The sequence below is a fragment of the Oncorhynchus masou genome, chromosome 19 (assembly GCF_036934945.1).
Source record: "Oncorhynchus masou masou isolate Uvic2021 chromosome 19, UVic_Omas_1.1, whole genome shotgun sequence".
Taxonomy (NCBI): Eukaryota; Metazoa; Chordata; class Actinopteri; order Salmoniformes; family Salmonidae; genus Oncorhynchus; species Oncorhynchus masou.
The window spans coordinates 24,609,701-24,632,586 of NC_088230.1; the positions used below are offsets into that span (position 1 = coordinate 24,609,701).

The window sequence follows — 22,886 nt, forward strand, 5'->3', positions numbered from 1 at the left end:
CAGGTACAGGATGGCAACAACAACTGTCCGAGTTACACCAGGAACGCACAATCCCTCCATCAGTGCTCAGACTGTCCGCAATAGGCTGAGAGAGGCTGGATTGAGGGCTTGTAGGCCTGTTGTAAGGCAGGTCCTCACCAGACATCACCGGCAACAACATCGCCTATAGGCACAAACCCACCGTCACTGGACCAGACAGGACTGGAAAAAAGTGACCTTCACTGACGAGTGGCGGTTTTGTCTCGCCAGGGGTGATGGTCGGATTCGCGTTTATCGTCGAAGGAATGAGCATTGCACCGAGGCCTGTACTCTGGAGTGGGATCGACTTGGAGATGGAGGGTCCGCCATGGTCTGTGGCGGTGTGTCACAGAATCATCGGACTGAGCTTGTTGTCTTTGCAGGCAATTTCAATACTGTGCGTTACAGGGAAGACATCCTCCTCCCTCATGTGGTACCCTTCCTACAGGCTCATCCTTACATGACCCTCCAGCATGACAATGCCACCAGCCATACTGCTCGTTCTGTGCGTGATTTCCTGCAAGACAGGAATGTCAGTGTTCTGCCATGGCCAGCGAAGAGCCCGGATCTCAATCCCATTGAGCACATCTGGGATCTGTTGGATCAGAACTTGCAGGTGCCTTGGTGGAAGAGTGAGGTAACATCTCATAGCAAGAACTGGTACATCTGGTGCAGTCCATGAGGAGGAGATGCACTGCAGTACTTAATGCAGCTGGTGGCCTCACCAGATACTAACTGTAACTTTTGATTTTGACCCCCCCTTTGTTCAGGGACACATTATTCAATTTCTGTTAGTCACATGTGTGTGGAACTTGTTCAGTTTATGTCTCAGATGTTGAATGTTATGTTCAGACCAGTATTTACACATGTTAAGTTTGCTGAATATAAACTCAGTTGACAGTGAGAGGACTTTCTTTTTTTGCTGAGTTTACATCCCTCGTGGCGCTGTCATACTTTGCATTCATCCATGGGTAAACATTTACTCATCTGTAAAAAGCAGTTAATTTGAGTCTGTCAGTGTTAACCACACAAACTGAACAAAAACAGTCAAATACACACAGAGATACGTTTAATTTCCCCACAATATATTTGTGACAAAGGGCATCGTTGTTGTGCGTGACTATGGAGCATTGGGCTGATGCTGAGCACAGAGCGGCTGCTGAGCTCTGAGGCTAGGAGGACGACGGCTCACGCGTGAGCCCCACATCTGACTGATAGTGGGCTCAGAACAGGAGCTATGTGATTACATCAGCACTAAACACAACACACTCCTGGTCATGGCCAGTTCAAAATGGCTTCTGATGTCAGAGAAGAGGGTGAGGGGACAGGGGATGTCACACAGAAGAGTATAACTACAGTGGCCCCACTTGACCAGATTGTCAAACTAGAGCACAAAGTAGCTGGAGTGTACTATACACATCCAACAAGTCCACATCCAACCAACCCTCAAAATGCCTATACAAAGTCCTGGATTGATTAAGCCCACAAATGTGGTGATGTTTGGGGAGAGATATGAACCAAAGCATACCAGTTCATATGAAAGCACCTGATGGACAAAAGCCAGTCCAAAGTTCCTACTGTATAGTATGATATACTGCATTTCAGAGCAGTTTTGTCTCTCTGTAGTGTGACAGCAGAGAGTAGCAGCATGCCATGCTGTCACAGGATCAACAGTGAGCAGCAACATGGGTGTTTGGCAGCTCTCTCTTCAGCAGAGGAATGGGACTGATTGGGAGGAAGAGCACAGTACTGTCCTTCTGACTGGGCTGTGGTGAATTGTGTTGAATTGCACAGAAAAAATACTTTCCATGGCTCTTCAATATCAGGTTAAATTACCTAAATTACGCAACATTTCTTGAAATCAATGGCGGACATTATTTGAGCTGAAGCGAGAGAAAATAAACTCAGACTTCGGAATGAAATGTTGCCTATTTACATCTCATATGTTGGCTATTTTATCTTGACACATTAATAAATACATGTTGTGTTAATTTTGGCATGATGCCTACGTACTGTAGATAGCAAGCCCATAATAAGTCAATAGGGCTAACTGGCTAGCTACTAGTAACAGTAGGTAGGGCGGCAGGTAGCCTAGTGGTTAGAGTGTTGGACTAGTAACTGAAAGTTTGCAACAACAAATCCCCGAGCTGACAAGGTAAAAATCTGTTGTTCTGCCCCTGAACAAGGCAGTTAACCCACTGTTCCTAGGCTGTCATTGAAAATAAGGATTTGTTCTTAACTGACTTGCCTTGTAAATAAAAAATAGTGACTGGAAAATGGTACAGTGAAGGGGTGCTGTAAGTCAATAGGGCTAGCTAGATAGCCACAAAGAATTAGCAGCTACCCATGAGAAATGTACATGGCATAACATTGGTTTTAGTTCACTTTTGCCTGTTTAACTAGCTGCTTAGCTAGATTATTACGATTCACATATCTCGCTGATAATTATGAAGTGAAATGTTTGCTATGTGCATATCTTGTTTCGTCTATTGTTGCCATTATCCTGGCTGGAAGAAGGTTCAGTGAATGGGGAGGTGAAGCGTGAGGTAATAAAGTAGGTGTGCCAGTGCTTCACAAATGTATTGTTTTATGAATTCTCCACACTCTTGTCCTCACAAGAACGTACTCAAGAGAACGTGGTTGGAGAATGCACTCGGAGCATGACAGTGTGGAGCACGGTAGTATGCATATTGAGAATCACCCTCAGTTTATCATATATCCTGATGCCTAGTCACCTTACCCCTATACATATCTACCTCTATCACTCCAGTATCCTTGCACATTGTAAATATGGTGTTGGAACTGACCCTGTACATAGCTTACTTACTACTCCTGTTCTTCTTATTTCTTATTTTAATTTCTTGTGTCTTTTTGTTCTACCTTATGTTATTGTTAGCGCTACATTGATGTTGATTACTGCACTGCTGGGTTTGCATTTCACTGTACTTGTGCACGTGCCATTAAAACTTGAAGCTTGCAACTATTCATGCACTTCCTCAAGGACTAAACAATTAGAACAAGACCGTACATGGACCGTAACCCGTAACGTTGTGAACCATGTTGAGTTGGTGTATTTGTATGGCTTCTATGGAAGACTATATTTCAGGATGACCAGGGCTTTCTGTGGTTTTCAAGGTTACCTTTGTGGATCCTACAAAAACTGCAGGAGCTTTTTGCAAACATCTTCTCACACCAAACAATCATACCTGATACATGAAATCAACATTACTGCCCATATTTGCAATTGTAATACAAGCAACTTTTCTGTGAAAGAAAATAGGAATAACAGTACAAGCCTAGGCCGATGTGTTAATATTCTTAGCAATAGGAGAAGAAAACGATCACAAATTACACCTTTTCTATTTGTGAGAGTTATTCACATCAATAATAAAGAGCAAGCAAATATGACATGAAGCCAAAGTGCAGGATGTTGGTGAAGCAGTAAGCAACTTGAAGAAGAAACCAAGATGATGGAGAGACAAGATAGTACCGGCATCAGCTATGTACCGGAAAACTCTATTCAAACCAGTAACCTACATCAAGAAAACTTGCATTGTGCAATAAAATACACAAAAAGAAAAATAGAAAACATTTCTGACCTGTTTTTGACCAAACTTTCCTACAGGGTATAAAGGAAATGTACCAAATATACACTACATGGCCAAAAGTATGTGGACAGCTGCTTGTCGAACATCTCATTCCAAAATCATGTGCATTAATATGGAGTTGCTCCACCCTTTCCTGCTATAACAGCCTCCACTCGTCTGGGAATGCTTTCCACTAGATGTTGGAACATTGCTGCGGGGAAGATTCATACCAAAGTTGTTCGATGGGGTTGAGGTCAGGGCTCTGTGCAGGCCAGTCAAGTTCTTCCACACCGATCTCAACAAACCATTTCTGTAACGATCTCGCTTTTTACACAGGGGAATTGTCATGCTGAAACAGGAAAGGGTCTTCCCCAAACTTTCCCCAAAGTTGGAAGCACAGAATAAGATTTAGACTTGTGTAGAATGTCATTGTATGCTTCACTGGAACTAAGGGTCCTAGCTCAAACCATGAAAAACAGCCCCAGACCATTATTCCTCCGCCACCAAACTTTACAGTTGGCACTATGCATTGGGGCAGGTATCGTTCTCCTGGCATCTGCTTAACCCAGATTCGTCCGTCGGACTGCCAGATGATGGAGCGTGATTCTTTTCACTCCAGAGAATGCATTTCCACTGCTCCAGAGTCCAATAAAGGGGCGGCAGGGTAGCCTAGTGGTTCGAGCGTTGGACTAGTAACTGAAAGGTTGCAAGATCAAATCCCCGAGCTGACAAGGTACAAATCTGTCGTTCTGCCCCTGAACAAGGCAGTTAACCCATTGTAGGCTGTCATTGTAAATAAGTATTTGTTCTTAACTGACTTGCCTAGTTAAATAAAAATAAAAATAGGCAAGCTTTACACCACTCCAACTGACACTTGGCATTGCACATGTTGATCTTAGGCTTGTGTGCGGCTGGAAACCCATTTCGTGAAGCTCTCGACGAACAGCTCTTGTGCTGATGTTGCTTCCAGAGGTAGTTTGGAACTCGGGTAAACATGTGTTTCCTAAGACAAATCCTAAGACATGCTCTCTGTACTCCTATTTGGGACAGTAAGCATAATGCAACAATGATAATGTATAGACAAAGTAATAGACAATGTAATAACAACCAGTTAGTATTTTTCTGACCTGCACAGAGGAATAAGAGCATTCAGCATGAGTAGATTTTGGGAAGGATAACTAGTATTTTATTGAAGGATATGAAGGTCAACCAGCGCAATTTACTCTAATTATCAAAGGAACTTGATAACCAATTTCACAACAATGGGTTGGTTTATTCTCAAATACTGCCTATTCTCAGGGATATCTATTTGAGTAGGTTATCCAACTCACTTGATGTAATTAAGACTATATGAAATAAACACAAATAGCAGTGTTATTCTGAATGACTGTTCCTCAAAAGGTTCTACAGCTGCACCAACGAGAGCATCCGGAATGGTTGCATCAATGCCTGGTATGGCAACTGCTCGACCTTCGACCACAAGGCACTACAGAGGGTAGTGCGTACGGCCCTGTACAACACTGGGGCCAAGCTTCCTGCCATCCAGGACCTCTATACCAGGCGGTGTCAGAGGAAGGCCCTAAACATTGTCAAAGACTCCAGGCACCCTAGTCATAGACTGTTCTCTCTGCTACCGCACAGCAAGCGTTACCGGAGCGCCAAGTCAAGGTCCAAGAGGCTTCTAAACAGGTTCTACCCCCAAGCCATAAGACTCCTGAACATCTAATGAAATGGCTACCCAGACTACTTGCATTTCCCCCCTCTTTTATGCTGCTGCTACTCTCTGTTATTATCTATACATAAGTCACTTTAATAACTCTACCTACATGTATATATTACCTCAATTACCTCTACTAACCGGTGCGCCCACACGTTGATTACGGTACCGGTACTCCCTGTATATAGCCTCGCTATTGTTATTTTACTGCTGCTCTTTAATTATTTGTTACTTTATTTCTTTTTTTAAGGTATTTTTCTTAAAACTGCATTGTGGGTTAAGGGCTCTGAAATAATCATTTCACTGAAAGGTCTACTACACCTGTTGTATTCGGTGCATGTGACAAATACCATTTATTTGATTTCATATTTCTGACTTAATGCAATGGACAAAGTGGGCCATCAACAAATGGGTTGATGAACACATAGTAAAGGACGGAATACAAGTTGGCAACATACATTGGGAGCATATGATCATGGTCTTCACAACCAAGTTATTGCAAGCTTCTTGACTGGTTGAATATAAACCTCCACCATATAAAATGTAAATCAATAGAAACCAATCCACAAAAATCTATACAGCCTACCCTACATAATACTCGTAGAAAAATGTGTTCCAAAAGGGATATTTGAGTTCCATGTAAAAACCTGTGGATATGCTCTCCCGTGGGGACAGACGAAGCACCCTTTTAGGTTCTAGATAGCACCTTTTTTTTCTAAGTGTACGAGCATTTGCTACATTGAATCCTTCATCATGATGCCATATTTTAAGAATGAATGAGATAGCATGTTGACGGAGAGGGTTATCACGGTAAACAAATTGACCAAGCCTCTGAATGCGACAAGGCACTCAAGAAGGTTGAATGTTTTTGCAGACACAGCACATAGATTATATTTCTAATGAATAGGCCCTCACATGACATAACGGCGTTCGAGGATCGAGGCCAGGATACTTGGAATTGGTCAATGCAATTTGTATGTTCTCATGGCAAAGGCAGTCTATAACGATATTATGAAAAATAAGCTTTGTAACATCTCAGCTAGCCTACAGACATGAGAGCAAATGCGTTATCCATAAGAACACACTAATTAGATCCATTATGCCATCCAATAAAGATAAAATCAAAGTAATTCATTTAGCATTGGTATAGGTGCGATTACACAGAAACAGGATAGGAAGGACAAATGGTTCCTTACCGATTCGAAGGCGTCTAATTAACCGGACGAATGTATTCCATTGCAGTTGAAGATGAGACGCTTGATGTTTTTGTGACAATAGTAACCTTAAAGCCTACATAAATCCTGTGTGATATTCGAGCTGCCCCACTCGCTATAGCTGCTGAGTATGGGGTATGATGGCGTTGTCTTTGCAGGGCCACAATGAAACTAACGGGACCAGTGGAGTGATTGACAACACCACCAGCCAATAGAATGGGAGGATGCTACTAGTAGTGAGGAACAGGGGATCGTAAACAGGTTCCGTAGCCATAAAGTCAGTAGGCTAGGCATTTAGAAGATTATTGAGGTTGCGAGACTATTGCGTTAGAGGTATTTCCATGACACGAGATTCATTTTGGGTCTAGACTAGTTCAAGACATGGCTGCCCATAATGAATGTTCATCAATAGATGGAGGGATGAAGTAGGCCTACTTCACATGATAGGGATGGAAAAATGTGATGTTTTAATTGACAACTGCATCAGTTCTTTAGAAAAGTGTGTGCCCAATTAACATACATGCCTACACGAATACCAAATGTTAGATACTTCTATAGTTGAAACGATAGACTAATAGAAAAATAACTTCTCAATACACGGAAAATGTGTACATTGTATTGTGGGACAAAGTTTTGTGAAGATCATCATCATCATCATCAGTGCGATTGAATCAAAGATTTTGGAATTCAATCAATGATTTCTCGCGTGACACTGCGGTCTAATAATCATTGCGTTGGGGCGCCCTCTGCTGCCAACAACTACCAGTTCGTATTACTCAAACTGCTCCCAAGTTATCTCTCATTATACCTTCATAGAATTCAGGAAATTAGATCTGGATTATTCAAATACCAGTGAGATCAGATATGGAAATATAGTCACACTTATGAAACGTCTGTTTTTCAATTTGATGCCAATGTCAATGAAATAGGCACTATGGTCTCGACTCTAGAAACAGAGCTCTGGCAAGTAATTGCATAGTCCAAGTGGAATGAAAAAAGGGCTGTGCATACTCCTAATAATTTCACTTCACTGTAATTCCACACTGTAAATGTACATTTAAAAATGTCAAATGAGCCCAGGACACTGTTGATACATTCTCAGCATAGTACCAGAACAAATGTCAGTGCAGGCATGATATTCTAAGGAGATGTGTGTCTACAGCTGTACACTTGTTTCAAACTAGCGTCTCTGTCATTTTTTTACAATGCATCTTTTCACATCTGGGCTGTACAATGACAGTAAAGCCTAATGTACATTCCACATCATAGACAATGCCACTACAACTGTTAAATATTTAGTCAAAGCTTTCACAGACAAAATACAGTACAACAGCTCTCTCTGGCTGTAGTGTGGTGGGGGGGATGGTCAGTGGGTACTTGCAGCTGTTCTTGGGATCCTCTGTTGTAGTCTAATTGAAATACCAGTTGTTGCTAATGTCCCCTGGGCAGTGACTCATTGACAGCCATATGTGTCAGATAGACAGTCAGACAGCACCAACCTGCAGTTGATCCCCCAAAAACAAGTCTATTAACACTGGCATCTTATCAGCCCCTGTGCTGCCCCTCAACATTGACTATAGGCCTTTTTGAAATGACACACAGCATAGCAAACATTGTTTAAGCAGAACTATATTGTACAAATGAAATGTGTTAGTGTATATATATATTTTTTTTATCACATCATGGATAACTTCCCAATTTTACTTTGATTTTGTAAATTTGTAATACATTTTTTATAAAAGTACTGATTCTACAGAATCAGGAAATGCACATGTTGTAACACAATCTCTGTGGTCATCATGCTTGTGCCCCATTACAGTACTTACCGTATATACAGCAGCTTTTGTAATACATTTGTATAAAAGTACTGATTCTACAGAATCAGGAAATGCATATGTTGTAACACAATCTCTGTGGTCATCATGCTTGTGCCCCATTACAGTACTTACGGTATATATAGCAGCTGATGTCAGACAAGAAGCAAGTACCACTTTCATCCAGAGAGTGGCAGTGTTCACTAACACAACACATCGGACTCCTGTTGACTACTGTTACTAAACATATAGGCCTATTACAGTCGTTTGGTTACATGACTGTAAGGCAAACCCTGTGTCTCATCCCAAACAAGAATGTGCGGCTTTGCTCTCCTAAGCCTTACAATGACAGGGGAACAATTGATGCCTGTCAAATCATCCACTGCCATTAAAATAATAAGATCCACCCAAAATACCACAGAGAGAACATGTCATCACAACAGTCTTCTATTCTTCTCCACCCGATGTGAAAGATCTCAAACTCGGATCAGTCTCTCTGGTGTTACTGCTGCGGTTCAATTAAGCAATAAGGCACGGGGGGGTGTGGTATATGCCCAATATTTCATGGCTAAGGGCTGTTCATATGCACGATGCAACGAGGAGTGACTGGATACAGCCCTTAGTCGTGATATATTGGCCATATACCACAAACCCCCAAGGTACCTTATTGCTAGTATAAACTGTTTACCAACGTAATTAGAGCAGTAAAAATGTTTTGTCATACCCGTGGTATAAGGTCTAATATACCATGGCTGTCAGACAATCAGCATTCAGGGCTCGAACCACCCAGTTTATAATGTACTTTATATACTGACTGTAAGCACTCAGAATGAAAGCCTTCAGCTGAAATGTTAATAATGTAATGTAGAATGTAAACTTCATGTTTGAAGAGAGGGCTTCCTAACTTGGAGTAACAGTGTCATAACTGTTTTTGATTCAGTCCATCCATCTTTGTCTTGTATAAGGGCATCCTTGTCTTGAATAAGGGCATCTCTGTCTTGTGTAAGGGCTGATTACAGATACCACAGCTCATCTGCTGACCCTATAGAGACCTTTAACTGGGTCATCTTTGAGCCAACACTGGCTGTTCCCGGGGGTCAGTGTGCTTCTAACAGCTTAGCTTCCTCCAGTGTCTGACTGCCCCATACTGGGCTTGAACCAGTGATCCTCTGCTTCGCAACACACGTCACCATCCTCCTTTACAACGTTCCACCGAAAATGATCTTCTTCTATAGCTCCCATCCTTGACATTTCAAGTTTGCTGTGGAGTGAACGGTATGTTCTTAACTCCGTGACATGGGCTCCGTGACATGGGCTCCGTGACATGGGCTCCGTGACATGGGCACCGTTACATGGGCACCAGCAGATGGCTAGTATTTCCGCATGATTTTCTAACAAGCATTATGTGGAGCAATTGTCCTATAGCCTGCTGTTCTAGAGTGCACACTTTTAAAAAACTCATCGTGATCACTGACCAACTTCAAACACATTCACTTCTAAATTTAGAGTTAGGAATGTCTAATACAGAATCCATCAAGTAAACAAAATTCTACCTTCAAAAAGAAAAAAATATTTAGCTATTCATCTTGCATACGTGTGATAGTTTGCATAAGTTGTCATCTATGCTCGTTCACAGTGTGGTCACTTTATACAAAATCACAATGCATGATGACGGCATTCGTTGGCTGAAACTGAGCTAATATCTTAAGGTGAACCTGTTCGGTATGAACAGTACTGTAGGGTTGCCTAGTCAGACAAGACAGACATTCAGGAAGACCTACTAGATAACAGACAGGGACAGGATGGGAGTGAGTTCCAGTCCAGGAAGAGGGATGCACCATCAAAGAAATGTGGATAAAAAGAGCACAAGGCTATTGGCACCAAACAATGGTGTGTCCTTGACAGTATTTACAGAATCTGATAAATGGATATTTGATGCATAAATAAACTGTTACTAAATGTACTTCATCATCAATCTAAATGTGAACTGATAGTCACTATAAAACATCAATATATGGTACATCTTTTCAAAACAAAAGAAAAATGTTTAAATATAAAATAAAATTGTATAAAATGTCAGTTCAGTGACATCAAGCTACAAATTTGTTCAAACACTCTTAGCAGATATCTTACAACGCACAGAGTTCCTTGGAGGAATGGTATTAGAAGTTCTCCAGATGACATGACTACAGGTCTCAAAGTATCAGTGGACTGTTGCCTTGTCCCACTCCTGGTTCTTCAGATTATGATGTCTGGGTTCCTTGTTGGACATTCCTCATAGAGGGCTGGCTTCATGTTCCCTTCCTCTGATTCCTCACTAGACGAGACAGGCGGATATCCTTGGATTACTATTAACATTACATGAACCTACAGGTAACCCCAGTTCAGCACTGTAATAACAGTTATAGTACAAACAGAAAGGTTGAAATGGCTGTTAACCCAAGCTAAGATGTTCACTCCTGGTTTCAACTGAAATACTATGTAATAGAATCTTCTCACTGTTATCCCCTTCAATGGATAGAGATGGGATTCAGACCTGATGCTGGATCCCTCCACATCCTCAATGGTGTCAGCCAGGGGCTGGTGGGCTGTCTCAGGCAGCAGCAGGGTGAGGGCTGCACCTAGCAGAGTACACAGGCCAAACAACACCATGGGAGCATTCTTACTGACACCCCTCAGCAGGTAGATGATGGGAGCCAGGACTCCCCCTGCCCTGGCACACATGGAGCTCATACCAATTCCACTCTGCCTGTGGAGCACAGAGGAGACGTGTTCAGCCAAAATAACTCCACATTGTCACAGCACTGTAATTAAGAATGTGCATTAAGACCCGTTCCGCCACATCTCCAAACAATTTAACAACAGCTGCTCAGCTAGTCTGCTGCCTCTCTTCTTATTGTGGTTGTTTGGGTCAGAGAAATGTACACTAGGCAAATCATGGGAAACATCAGAATCTGATTTAAATGTTATGAATAGTTTGAATGGTTAGACACTGGGCAGGACACTTCCTGAAAGTGAGATATACACTATTGTTCAAAAGTTTGGATAGAAATGTCCTTGTTTTTGAAAGAAAATCACATTTTTTGTCCATGAAAATGACATCAAATGGATCAGAAATACAGTGTAGACATAGTTAATGTTGTAAATTACTATTGTAGCTGGAAATGGCAGATTTGTTATGGAATATCTACATACTGTAGGCGTACAGAGGCCCATTATCAGCAACCATCACTCCTGTGTTCCAATGGCACGTTGTGTTAGCTAATTCAAGTTTATGATTTTAAAAGGCTAATTGATCATTAGAAAGCCCTTTTGCAATTATGTTAGCACAGCTAAAAACTGTTGTTCTGATTAAAGAAGCAATACAACTGGCCTTCTTTAGACTAGTTGAGTACCTGGAGCATCAGCATTTGTTGGTTTGATTACAGGCTCAAAATGGCCAGAAACAAATAAAAACATTCTGAAACTTGTCAGTCTGTTGTTGTTCTGAGAAAGGAAGGCTATGCCATGCGAGAAATTGCCAAGAAACTGAAGATCTCGTACAACACTGCGTACTACTCCCTTCACAGAACAGCGCAAACTGGCCCTAACCAGAATAGAAGAGGAGTGGGAGGACCCGGTGCACAACTGAGCAAGAGAACAAGTATATTAGAGTGTGTAGTTTGAGGAACAGATGCCTCACAAGTCCTCAACTGGCAGCTTCATTAAATAGCACCCGCAAAACACCAGTCTCAGCGTAAACAGTGAAGAGATGACTCCAGGATGCTGAGGTTAGAGGTTCTTGAGGTTAGACCCACAGAGAACTGCTCATTAAAGTAACTAACTTTGGCCTTCCGGATAGCCTGAGTGCACTTATTTCTCATTTTCCTGAACGACAGCCAGTCAGTCTAAATATTTGTGTGCCGAGCCTTTTGCCAAATGGTATTCTTGAGGTGGAGTAACTCTGCCAGATCACGGTCGAACCAGGGGCTGAACCTGTTTTTAATGTATATTTTCTTTATGAGGGCGTGCTTGTTAACAATACCACTGAAAATATAAAAAAGAAGGTTCAAGCATCGACAGATAATATTGCTGATATTATACCAATTTACAGAGACCAGGTAATGAAGGAAGGCTTGCTCATTAAAGTTTTTAGCACGAGTCTATGACAAATCAGGACAGGTGATTTAACTGAGCAGCCATTCAGAATAATCTTGTGACTTCATGCAACAGTTGTTTCAGCCCTTATCAGAAGTCCAAAAGTTAGGGTTATACACCCATTGAGTCAGTGTCGACTATTGCAATGAGGAAAGACGTTATTGGCATCGGTTGGTAAAAGATGTGTCCACATAAAAATGAACACACGCAACATTTACTTATCGTTGTAAAATGCAATGAAGAAGTATTACGAAACTTAGCTTAACATATCAATCATTTTTGCTGACTGAAGTGGAAACAGTTCTATTTCAAATACTTGTTTTGATGTCTCACTATGGATACACCTGGCCATGTCCACAAGCTCGAAGAAACCAATCACACATTGTCTGTTCGAGAGACAGGTCGAATGGTGAATGAGGTGAGCCTCTCTCCTTCATAAAACGAGCCACTTGCCTGCCAAGTTAGTCATTCTTGCCTCTCTTCCTTGTGGAAGTGACTGTGTTCACTAAAGCTCTCCTCAGCACGACTGGATTTCTGTTTTTGCTACTGAACTGTTTTCAGGCGAACCATGAAGTTAACACTGCAGAACATAGTATTTCAGCTCCTGTTGATAGTGTTGAGTACCGACCAAATTAATTTTCTACCCGTCAGTCTCTAGCTCTCGAGATTTGGTTAGCTATCGCTGCAAGGCTTTAGCTAACTTGGCTAACTAGCTGCAAGTCTAGCCAACCATGCTAACAAAGGACTAACACACATACTTCCCGATGAGCCCTGGCAACTACCGCTACTCAGTGATCTTTTGACCCAGACGCACAGAGTAAAACCATGGCCCTCTGAACATGGCCTGTGAGGAGGAGAATCTGAATGCGACTTGCCTCTTGGAGTCTTCTAGACTACCCAGGAGCCCCTTCTACACGCTCACTGTATGAAACAATGGCGCGTTATCGTTCTTATGACATACCTTCTCAGCCCTCAACAACAAAATTAAGGTCACAGAGATATTGACAGAGTCAGTTAGAGGATTAACTCCAAGGATGGTTAGACTCATGTTGTGATCTAATGCTCTATTCCTGAATGATCCTGATGGAAACCTGCCCAGACATCAGCAGTCCACATTAGTCAGTAGAACACTCCAAATGTGTGTCCCAAATGGCACCCCATTACCTATGTAAAGGAATACTTTTGACCATGGCCCAGAGGGCTCTTGTTAAAACTAGTGCACTATATAGGGAATAGGGTGCCATTTGAGTCAGACGCTCACCTTATGACAGTAGGGAAGACCTCTGCTGAGTAGACGTAGACGATGGATAAGGAGGCGGTGATCCCAAACTTCCCCACCATAGCCAGGACAGTTCTAATAATGGAGAGATCTGTGTATATGTGTGTGTGTGTGGTGGGGGTGGGGGGGGGGCATGGGGGAGAGAAGTGATGGGGTTAGAGATTAAACAGGGGGTATGGGGGGAGAGAGAAGTTATGTGGTTAAAGATTAAACGGGGAGGGGGAAGTGATGGGGGAGAGATTAAATGGGTAAATAGCTGGGCTATTGGTGTATAGCATCTGAAGCTCTAGGTTACATCACTGTGAATCACTCTCCAGCATTCCTACTGGATTCCGTAACCACCTAAGGTAGTGTAGATCCTAATGGAGACCGTAACCACCTAAGGTAGTGTAGATCCTACTGGAGACCGTAACCACCTAAGGTAGTGTAGATCCTACTGGAGACCGTAACCACCTAAAGTAGTGTAGATCCTACTGGAGACCGTAACCACCTAAGGTAGTGTAGATCCTAATGGAGACCGTAACCACCTAAAGTAGTCTAGATCCTACTGGAGACCGTAACCACCTAAGGTAGTGTAGATCCTACTGGATTCCGTAACCACCTAAGGTAGTGTAGATCCTACTGGAGACCGTAACCTCCTAAGGTAGTGTAGATCCTAATGGAGACCGTAACCATCTACGTTAGTGTAGATCATACTGGAGACCGTAACCTCCTAAGGTAGTGTAGATCCTACTGGAGACCGTAACCACCTAAGGTAGTGTAGATCATACTGGAGACCGTAACCTCCTAAGGTAGTGTAGATCCTACTGGAGACCGTAATCTCCTAAGGTAGTGTAGTTCCTACTGGAGACCGTAACCACCTAAGGTAGTGTCTTCAAGTGTACGGCTGACATGACTTCCATGAGTGCCCCGGTGGGAGCTCTAACAACTCTACACCCAGGAGGTTAATTCAGTAACAAACTCTGGTTATTACAAAAGGAGCTAGTTATATAACATTTAAATGGCTTGCATAAGTTTTTCAGTTTCGAACATAAGCCAAGTTCCAAGCCACAAAGACTTTCCATTGACTACTAGCTAAGTACTTATAAACAAGGCTATAAAACTACACAACTATGACATCATTCAAGGACTGCCATGGTTTAATTACACTGGTAAACAACTTAATTCAAGTCAACTGAAGTCTTTTCAGGGCCAGGAGGATACTGTAACTCGTCATGTAGCTCAGGTTGTGTTTAAACGTCTTAAAGCCGTATTAACACCCAGTAGAGTTTTCTATGGAATGGTCCATACCATCAGGAATGAAGATGGTTAGCAGGCAGGCCAGGCCTCCCACAGCGAGGAAGGCTAGCTGGGATATCCTCCTGGAGCGATTCAGGGTAAAGAGGGTGATGGTCCTGGCCGGCATCTCCACCAGGCCAAAGATCAGCTGGGTCAGGTAGATGTTCATCCCAAAGTCAGAGATGTTAAGGGACAGGCCATAGTAGACCAGCACGTTGACAAACCTGGACAGACACAGAGATGGAATGTTGGAGGAAACACTGGTGAGGAAAGGGAAAGATTAATAACATCGCTGTCACTGCAGTGAAACAAGGACTCCTTTCTTCTGCTGGTTTGACTTAAGCCTCTCATGCAAAGTGGAAAGACTTCTGGGAAGTAGAAATGCCTCTCGAGCCACAGACTGGATAATTGAACCAAAATCAAGGTACTTTCTAACAGACTAATATTACAGTCTTGTAAACTGTATTTGACACGGAATATAGTGCAACATTTTACAGTAGTGATATCTATTGACAATGTTTTCTACATTAACACTCACTTCTCAGTGCCTGGGAAGCTACGTAAAGTATTCCCATTCAAATAATAATCTTTCAGTGTTGCCTCAGTGAGTGATACACTGCAATTCAAATGGCTTACACAGCAAGCATAGTGACCCGAGGAGGCCTTAAGAAGCCTGTGCAGTGAATGGTTCTGAGAACTACATTGGCGTACCACATCAAGGGAATCAACCCATAATGAAAATAGTTAATAATGAATCATTAGTGTGAATGATACAAGAATGTTATGAATTTTTGGCAGAAACAGAAATCTCAATGAAACAGTAGTTGATACAGTAGATTTGATTAGTTATTGTTTGCTCCACAACAGGATGTGTCCTGACAAAGTTCTACTGCGAACATCACACGGAATACTGGGAAAGGAGCGGCATGACACTCACCACAGGTAAAACATGATACATGAATTCCTCCTCATTTTTGGCGTACGGACGAGGTCAATGACTGTGTCCTTTTTCCTCTCCTCCATCTTCACCATATCGTTGTACCCCTGAAAAATAACAAGAGCAGATGAGCCCTGAGCATTTCACCTGATGCTTCTCAGAAAAGGAATGACCTCATCAATGCAAAAAGCACACCAATTCAACTCATATAATTTGCATGTCCCGCATGCCTACACAGCATAGAGGATAGCATGCAAAGCACTTTAATATGCTCAGGTTTTGAAGGTATTGCGCTCAACATTGCCTGTACATAGAAACGGTGTTTGGCAAGTGCTTTAATCAAGGCTGTTGGAATTTCATAATGATCAATGATAGCTTAATCTCGTCTACCAGCCAGCTATTTCTCTCTATAGCAATTAGCCCTGGGACAAGGTTAATGATACTGTACTAGCTTCACAACAACAAAAAACACACCTGATCCTCAATGTCCTCCTGAGTCCAGTTATATATATATATATGTGCGTGTGTGTGTGTGTGCGCGCGTGTGCGTGCGTGTGTGTGTGTGTGCGCGCGCGTACATGCGTAACCACACCTGACGTATCTCTATGTCCTCCTGCAGGGGTTTGCCGTTCATCAGAGCAGCTTTCCTGATCAGATCCATGGCCTCCTCGTTCCTCTGGTTGGCCATTAGCCACCGAGCCGACTTGGGTAGGACCCTAAGAATGTAGAGGAGAGGTGTTGACCCACACACATAAACAACTACATATGACTCTCCGCATAAGTTTTGCACCATGGGAACAAGAGATATAAACATGAAGATATATTTAGTCATGAGGCAGGATATAGGCCAATAATAGTGCTAAAATATTAGAAAAAGAAAATAAAATAATTTGGTACTATGCACACAATTTTGCAACTTAGATATACTTTAGGTATTCCCAAATGGCATTCAACGACCCATCTGGTTTTGATTATTGATGAAAAAAGAGAGTTCCTCTACATTCTCTTGAATTTCTCCTTCAGTGAGTTGTCTTGCTAGCCTGGAAACCAAACCGAATGATATTTTCCCTTCATGGAAGATATTGAAAGTTAGTGATATTCCGTTTGTATTTAAGGCTACAGGTGTGCTGCAGCTGGCCAGTGACTCACCAGATGTAGAAGATGAAGAGGAAGCCTGGTGCTGAGATGGCCAGTTGGAGCTTACGCCAGTCTCTGATGAGGTAGGCCAGGCCTGCCAGGGTGATGTAGCCGAACCCAAAGAAGTAGTCTGTGATGATCCCAGCTAGCATCCGGTGCTTTGATCCTGTCCACTCTGTGCCTGGGTGCAACAACAGAACAGTATAGAGAGTAGAAAACTAACACCTCATCATCTGAAATATTTCTTAGATCACAAGTCAAAATGTTATTAATGTTTCATGTGTGTGTGTATGTGTGTGGTGTGTTTGTGAGAGAGAGTGAGAGGGAGCGAGCGAGAGAGAGACTAACCTAAAACAAATGCGTTCATGATGACAGCTGAAATAGTTGTTCCAACCACAAAGCGCAGAAAGACATAAATGTAGAAATTTGGGGCAAAAGCAGCACCAACCCCAAAGGTTGACTGGATAGTCAAACCAACCAGGATGATGTTCCTGCGTCCAAACCTGAAACAAGAAAGAGGTAGCAGCTACTCTTCCAGGGGTCTGGCAAAATGAAGGCAGTTATACAATTTTAAGAACATTACAATACATTCATTACAGACTGAGAATGAATTAGACTGTTAGGGAGTGGGGGGTGCTGCAAATTAGATGCACTCTTTAAAATACCCTGTGTTAAATGCTTCAAATGCTTTTGACCTTTGACTTTGGCCAACAAGAGTGCATTTCAAATGAAATCACTGCCGCCTATAAATATCAATGAAGGAGACAGCTAGTACTGAAATAGTCTGTACAGACATTTTGTCTGTGTACTTTCTATGAATAATCCTAGATACACAAATAAAATATACTAGCAAATGTACATAGCAATACAAGATGCAAAGTGTTCATTGAGCTCAATTTTAGTTTTACTTCACCTAAACTGTGACTGACCTCTCTCTGTATATTTGTTTAGCATGACCTTTTATTAAGTTTGTGACCTACCTACAATAGATGTTCCATGGATCCTCAGGCTCTTCAATTTATCTGAGCCAAGCTAATTATAAATTAGATTAAAAATACATAAGTATCACTGGTGGAAGACGCATGGTTGTTTTATACTTACTTATCAGCTAAGGAACCAAACAGCACGGCGCCGACCAGAAGACCAAACATGTAGATTGAGGAACCAATGTTGTTCAGATTGGCATTATCACACACCAGATCCCACTGTCAAGGACAGAGGGTTCAAATGAGATGAAATGCTACATCATATTGACAAGCCCATCTGTATTTCGACCTACATTCATTATAAACCATGTACTAGGTATAACATTTCAGATTTCAAATGATACTATATCCCTGTTACCAGGCTTTTGTCCTTGATTGACTATACATAGCCTATTAAACTGTGAAGGTTCACACTCGCACAACACGGTAACTGTATTTTGACTGTAGTGTCCTACTCCTTTGCCCCTGAGCAATAGAAGCCTGTGAGCACCTTGCTTCTCAACATATTCTAATAGAAGCCTGTGAGCACCTTGCCATTCAACAGATTCCAATAGAAGCCTGTGAGCACCTTGCTTCTCAACAGATTCCAATAGTAGCCTGTGAGCACCTTGCCATTCAACAGATTACAATAGAAGCCTGTGAGCACCTTGCTTCTCAACAGATTCCAATAGAAGCCTGTTAGCACCTTGCCATTCAACAGATTCCAATAGAAGCCTGTGAGCACCTTGCTTCTCAACAGATTCCAATAGTAGCCTGTGAGCACCTTGCCATTCAACAGATTCCAATAGAAGCCTGTGAGCACCTTGCTTCTCAACAGATTCCAATAGTAGCCTGTGAGCACCTTGCCATTCAACATTTTACAATAGAAGCCTGTGAGCACCTTGCTTCTCAATAGATTCCAATAGAAGCCTGTGAGCACCTTGCCATTCAACAGATTCCAATAGAAGCCTGTGAGCACCTTGCTTCTCAACAGATTCCAATAGAAGCCTGTGAGCACCTTGCCATTCAACAGATTCCAATAGAAGCCTGTGAGCACCTTGCTTCTCAACAGATTCCAATAGAAGCCTGTGAGCACCTTGCCATTCAACAGATTCCATCTAAACATCCTTCAGGGCACTGACATCAATCAGGGTGGAATGTGACAGAAAATATGAGTTATTATAGATCATACAGACAGCCTCCAACAGTGGGCCTCACAGTGAAGGTCTGATCCCAGTGTTTATAAATCATAACAGGTTCTGCTGGCTGGGACCATTCCACTACGGCTACTGTCGCTGTGTGAGGGTCTGTCACGTGGCACCACTACACTGTTACATAGTAGTGAAAAATGCTCCTAGGGAAAAATGAGTTTGACACAACAAACGGGCAGAGGCTTCATGTGAATTCATCTGAGACAGACAGACAGACAGACAGACAGACAGTAAAATCACTGAGTTAAACGTAGTTCCAGAAAAAATACAACACACGGTGACACACCCCTGTAGTTCCAGAAAGAATACAACACACGGTGACACACCCCTGTAGTTCCAGAAAGAATACAACACACGGTGACACACCCCTGTAGTTCCAGAAAGAATACAATACAAGGTGACACACCCCTGTAGTTCCAGAAAGAATACAACACACGGTGACACACCCCTGTAGTTCCAGAAAGAATACAATACAAGGTGACACACCCCTGTAGTTCCAGAAAGAATACAACACACGGTGACACACCCCTGTCCAAAAGTTTCAGTGCTGCTGAGTTGTCTTGTTTGTGGTCACACAGAGTTCGACATAACAAACGGCAGAGGCTTCATGTGAACTCATCTGAGAATGTGGGACAGAGGGTAATGATCATGTTTGAACCCGACAGACAGAGAGACAGACAGAGAGACAGACAGAGACAGAGAGACAGACTGACTGATTGACTGGCTGACAGAGAGACAGACAGACAGAGACAGATAGACTGACAGAGAGACTGACAGAGAGACAGAGAGACAGACAGACAGAGACAGACAGACAGAGACAGACAGACTGACAGAGAGACAGACTGACAGACTGACAGAGAGACTGACTGACAGAGAGACAGAGAGACTGACTGACAGAGAGACAGACTGACTGGCTGACAGACAGACTGACAGAGAGACTGACAGAGAGACAGACAGAGAGACCGACAGAGAGGTTGCCCTGCCCGTCATGTCTGTTTTACTGCACCACCACTTACTCACCTCGGTTGCCACAGTGCTGTGGAAGGTCTCTTTGCTGAATTCCCATCCCCCTTGACAAACCCCGGTGACGTGGTCATCGCTAAGGGCCAGGGCGGTGCTGTGATTCAACTGGGCTAGCGGAGTGCTAGGGACCCCCCCAGGGGCAGAGCAGGACAGGTCAGGGTCACCGTCTGGGCCCATAACCAGGCTGAAGTTGAATGCGTCTGAGCTGGCGGGCAAGGCCCAGGTGGTGTTGTTGGAGCGACAGAGATGAGGGGGGACGGCCCCCGTGAAGACCGATATCAGCATGTGGAACGCCAGCAGGACCTGGGGGAGGCAAATCCACACATACAAGATCTTCTGGAACTTGCCAAAGCCACCGATATGAGAAAGAATCTCGTCAAAATTCATGCTTCTTTCCATAGCTGCTATTTCAATGCAGACGCTACCCTAATGTATCATCACAGATACAAGAGGTCTAACAGAACAGTGCTCTCTCAAGTTGCCAACAAAGATTTTAAACTTCTGAATGGATTGAAAGTGGAGTGGACAGACGGCTGAGAGGCAGCTGACACCTCACAGAGCTCAGGATAAACTACACAGGCTGGTTTGTGTAATTCTCATTCAGTCCTGATGAAGTCACACCTGTCTATGGTGTAGTGAACCCTGAGCGCAGGCAGGCTGCTGCCGCTGTCTGCAGTGTTGTGAACTTGAAGCACTGCATTTGCAGGGTAATATAACCATTCTGTACGGGGAGGGAGGGCCCTAGATCCTGGGGGTGGAGTCTCAGCTCAGAGGGAGGAACTGCTCTTCGTGCTGGCTGAGTGACTGCATTTGTTAAAATCTCTCTATACTGTATATCCTTTGCTCCCCATCTCTCTGTTTTTTTTGCATGGTGAGAGTCAGAAATGGTGGAATAAGTCATATTTGTGTGTGTATACAGGTGTGTATGTGTGTTGTTACAACAACGATGAAAGCTATAAATCCACTTGACTGCCTCCTGGGACACTACAGTTGCAAAACAATATCAGTGGAAAACTAATACTGTTCTAAAGAAATGCAGATTCCATCTGGTATCCAATGATTCATGTTACATAGAGATGCCAGCAGTGGAGAGCTGGCTAAACTGGCCAGACAAAAGCAACAGATTAATGCCATGGGAAGAAGGGATTAAGGTTTGTCCCCCTGACACCAATGAAAGAGCTGCATTCTGGCAACTCCATAATTATTCATCACCCTGGCTCCTGTTCCTCGGTCTTATCATTTTATCCTTTCCCTTGTTGTGGATTCACATGTTTGAATACGGCGAGCGCTCTTTTCTCTTAGTGAGCTGCAGCCCATTGCTCTCAGCGGACATCCCAAATCACAACCATTCATTAAAATGGAACAGAACACCCAGGGGTAACCAGAGAGGGGCTGACGTTCTGCATTCTTTTGAGAGGTGTGGGACTCCAGTTCCGGGTTCACGTACTATGCAAGGACAATACACAAAACACAAATGCAAACATCTAGAGTATATGACCTCTCCTAAATGACAACATTAAATTAATGAATGACAACATTTCACCTAGGAAAGGACATTAAAGTCAGATGTTCGAATGGCTGCAACTGACTATCATTATCATATTCCTCAGACTCACATGTGAAACTCAGCATGTGAAGTTTTCCTGTGTCTAAAGTGACATAAGCTGCATTTTTCCACTAATTGGTCTTTTGAAAAATCACATCAGATCTTTTCAATTTCATTGAAATGACGTTGAAACAACATTGATTCAACCAGTGTGTGCCTAGTGGGTAAGCATTAGTTCCTGTAAATGGCTGTGTTGTAGTGAATAGGCAACATATGGTGCATTGCTTCTTTATCTGGAGAGGAGAACAGAAATCCAATTGTTTCTCCGTGATACGGATGTGGAGTGCCATAAAAGGCAAATGCCTTCTTCATAAAGATGACCACAACCAAATAAGAAGTCAATCAATGACAAGGATAGCAAAATACTGAACAATAGCATTTACCCAAACATGCAGCAATTTCTCAGATTTGACTGTTACAGTTCATAAAAGGAAATCAGTAAATTTAAATACATTCATTAGGCCCTAATCTATGGATTACACATGACTGGGAATACAGATATGCATCTGTTGGTCACAGATATCTTTAAAAAATGTAGCGGTGTGGATCAGAAAACTAGTTAATATCTGGAGTGACCACCATTTGCCAAATGCAGCGCAACACCGCCTTCGCATAGAGTTGATCAGGCTGTTGATTGTGGCCTGTGGAATGTTGTCCGACTCCTCTTCAATGGCTGTGCGAAGTTGCTGGTTATTGGCGGGAACTGGAAGATGCTGTTGTACACGTCAATCCAGTGCTCAATGGGTGGCATGTCTGGTGAGTATGCATGCCATGGAAGAACTGGGACATTTTCAGCTTTCAGGAACTGTGTACAGATTCTTCCGACATGGGACCGCTCATTATCATGCTGAATCACGAGGTGATGGTATCGGATGAATGGCACGACAATGGGCCTCAGGATCTCATTGAGGCGTCTCTGTGCTTTCAAATTGCCATTGAATTCATCAAATGGCGCCAGAGAGA

General features: G+C 42.8%; 2 protein-coding genes across 4 annotated transcripts in view; both read right to left on the reverse strand.

The window, feature by feature from the left end:
* The window catches only part of LOC135506048 (tyrosine-protein kinase Fyn), a 91,652-nt gene extending 84,945 nt beyond the window's left edge, over positions 1-6,707 (reverse strand). For 2 of the 3 annotated variants that reach the window (XM_064925419.1, XM_064925418.1), the window contains exon 1: positions 6,519-6,707. The gene's annotated coding sequence lies outside the window, so the exon portion shown is untranslated. The remainder of the gene's footprint in view (positions 1-6,518) is intronic. The other variant, XM_064925420.1, reaches the window with a different exon arrangement.
* A 1,442-nt stretch (positions 6,708-8,149) lies between these two features.
* On the reverse strand, positions 8,150-20,987 carry LOC135506049 (solute carrier family 22 member 6-A-like). The gene is made up of 10 exons (XM_064925421.1): positions 20,315-20,987; positions 18,220-18,323; positions 17,467-17,621; positions 17,131-17,299; positions 16,574-16,697; positions 15,982-16,088; positions 15,057-15,268; positions 13,749-13,857; positions 10,887-11,099; positions 8,150-10,667 (listed from the first exon to the last, which is right to left on the reverse strand). The coding sequence occupies exons 1-10, from the start codon at positions 20,714-20,716 to the stop codon at positions 10,589-10,591; spliced, it is 1,674 nt and encodes a 557-aa protein (XP_064781493.1). The 5' UTR covers positions 20,717-20,987; the 3' UTR covers positions 8,150-10,588.
* Positions 20,988-22,886: the final 1,899 nt, after the last annotated feature.

What these genes read in the sequence shown, in the direction of transcription:
- LOC135506049 (XM_064925421.1), bottom strand. Translation starts at nt 20,716, where the DNA reads ATGGAAAGAAGCATGAATTTTGACGAGATTCTTTCTCATATCGGTGGC. An exon ending in TTTGGTTCCTTAGCTGATAA is followed by an intron (nt 17,622 to 18,219) that starts GTAAGTATAAAA and finishes TTCTTGTTTCAG; the next exon opens with GTTTGGACGCAGGAACATCA. An exon ending in CTCTTCATCTTCTACATCTG is followed by an intron (nt 16,698 to 17,130) that starts GTGAGTCACTGG and finishes CTACATTCTTAG; the next exon opens with GGTCCTACCCAAGTCGGCTC.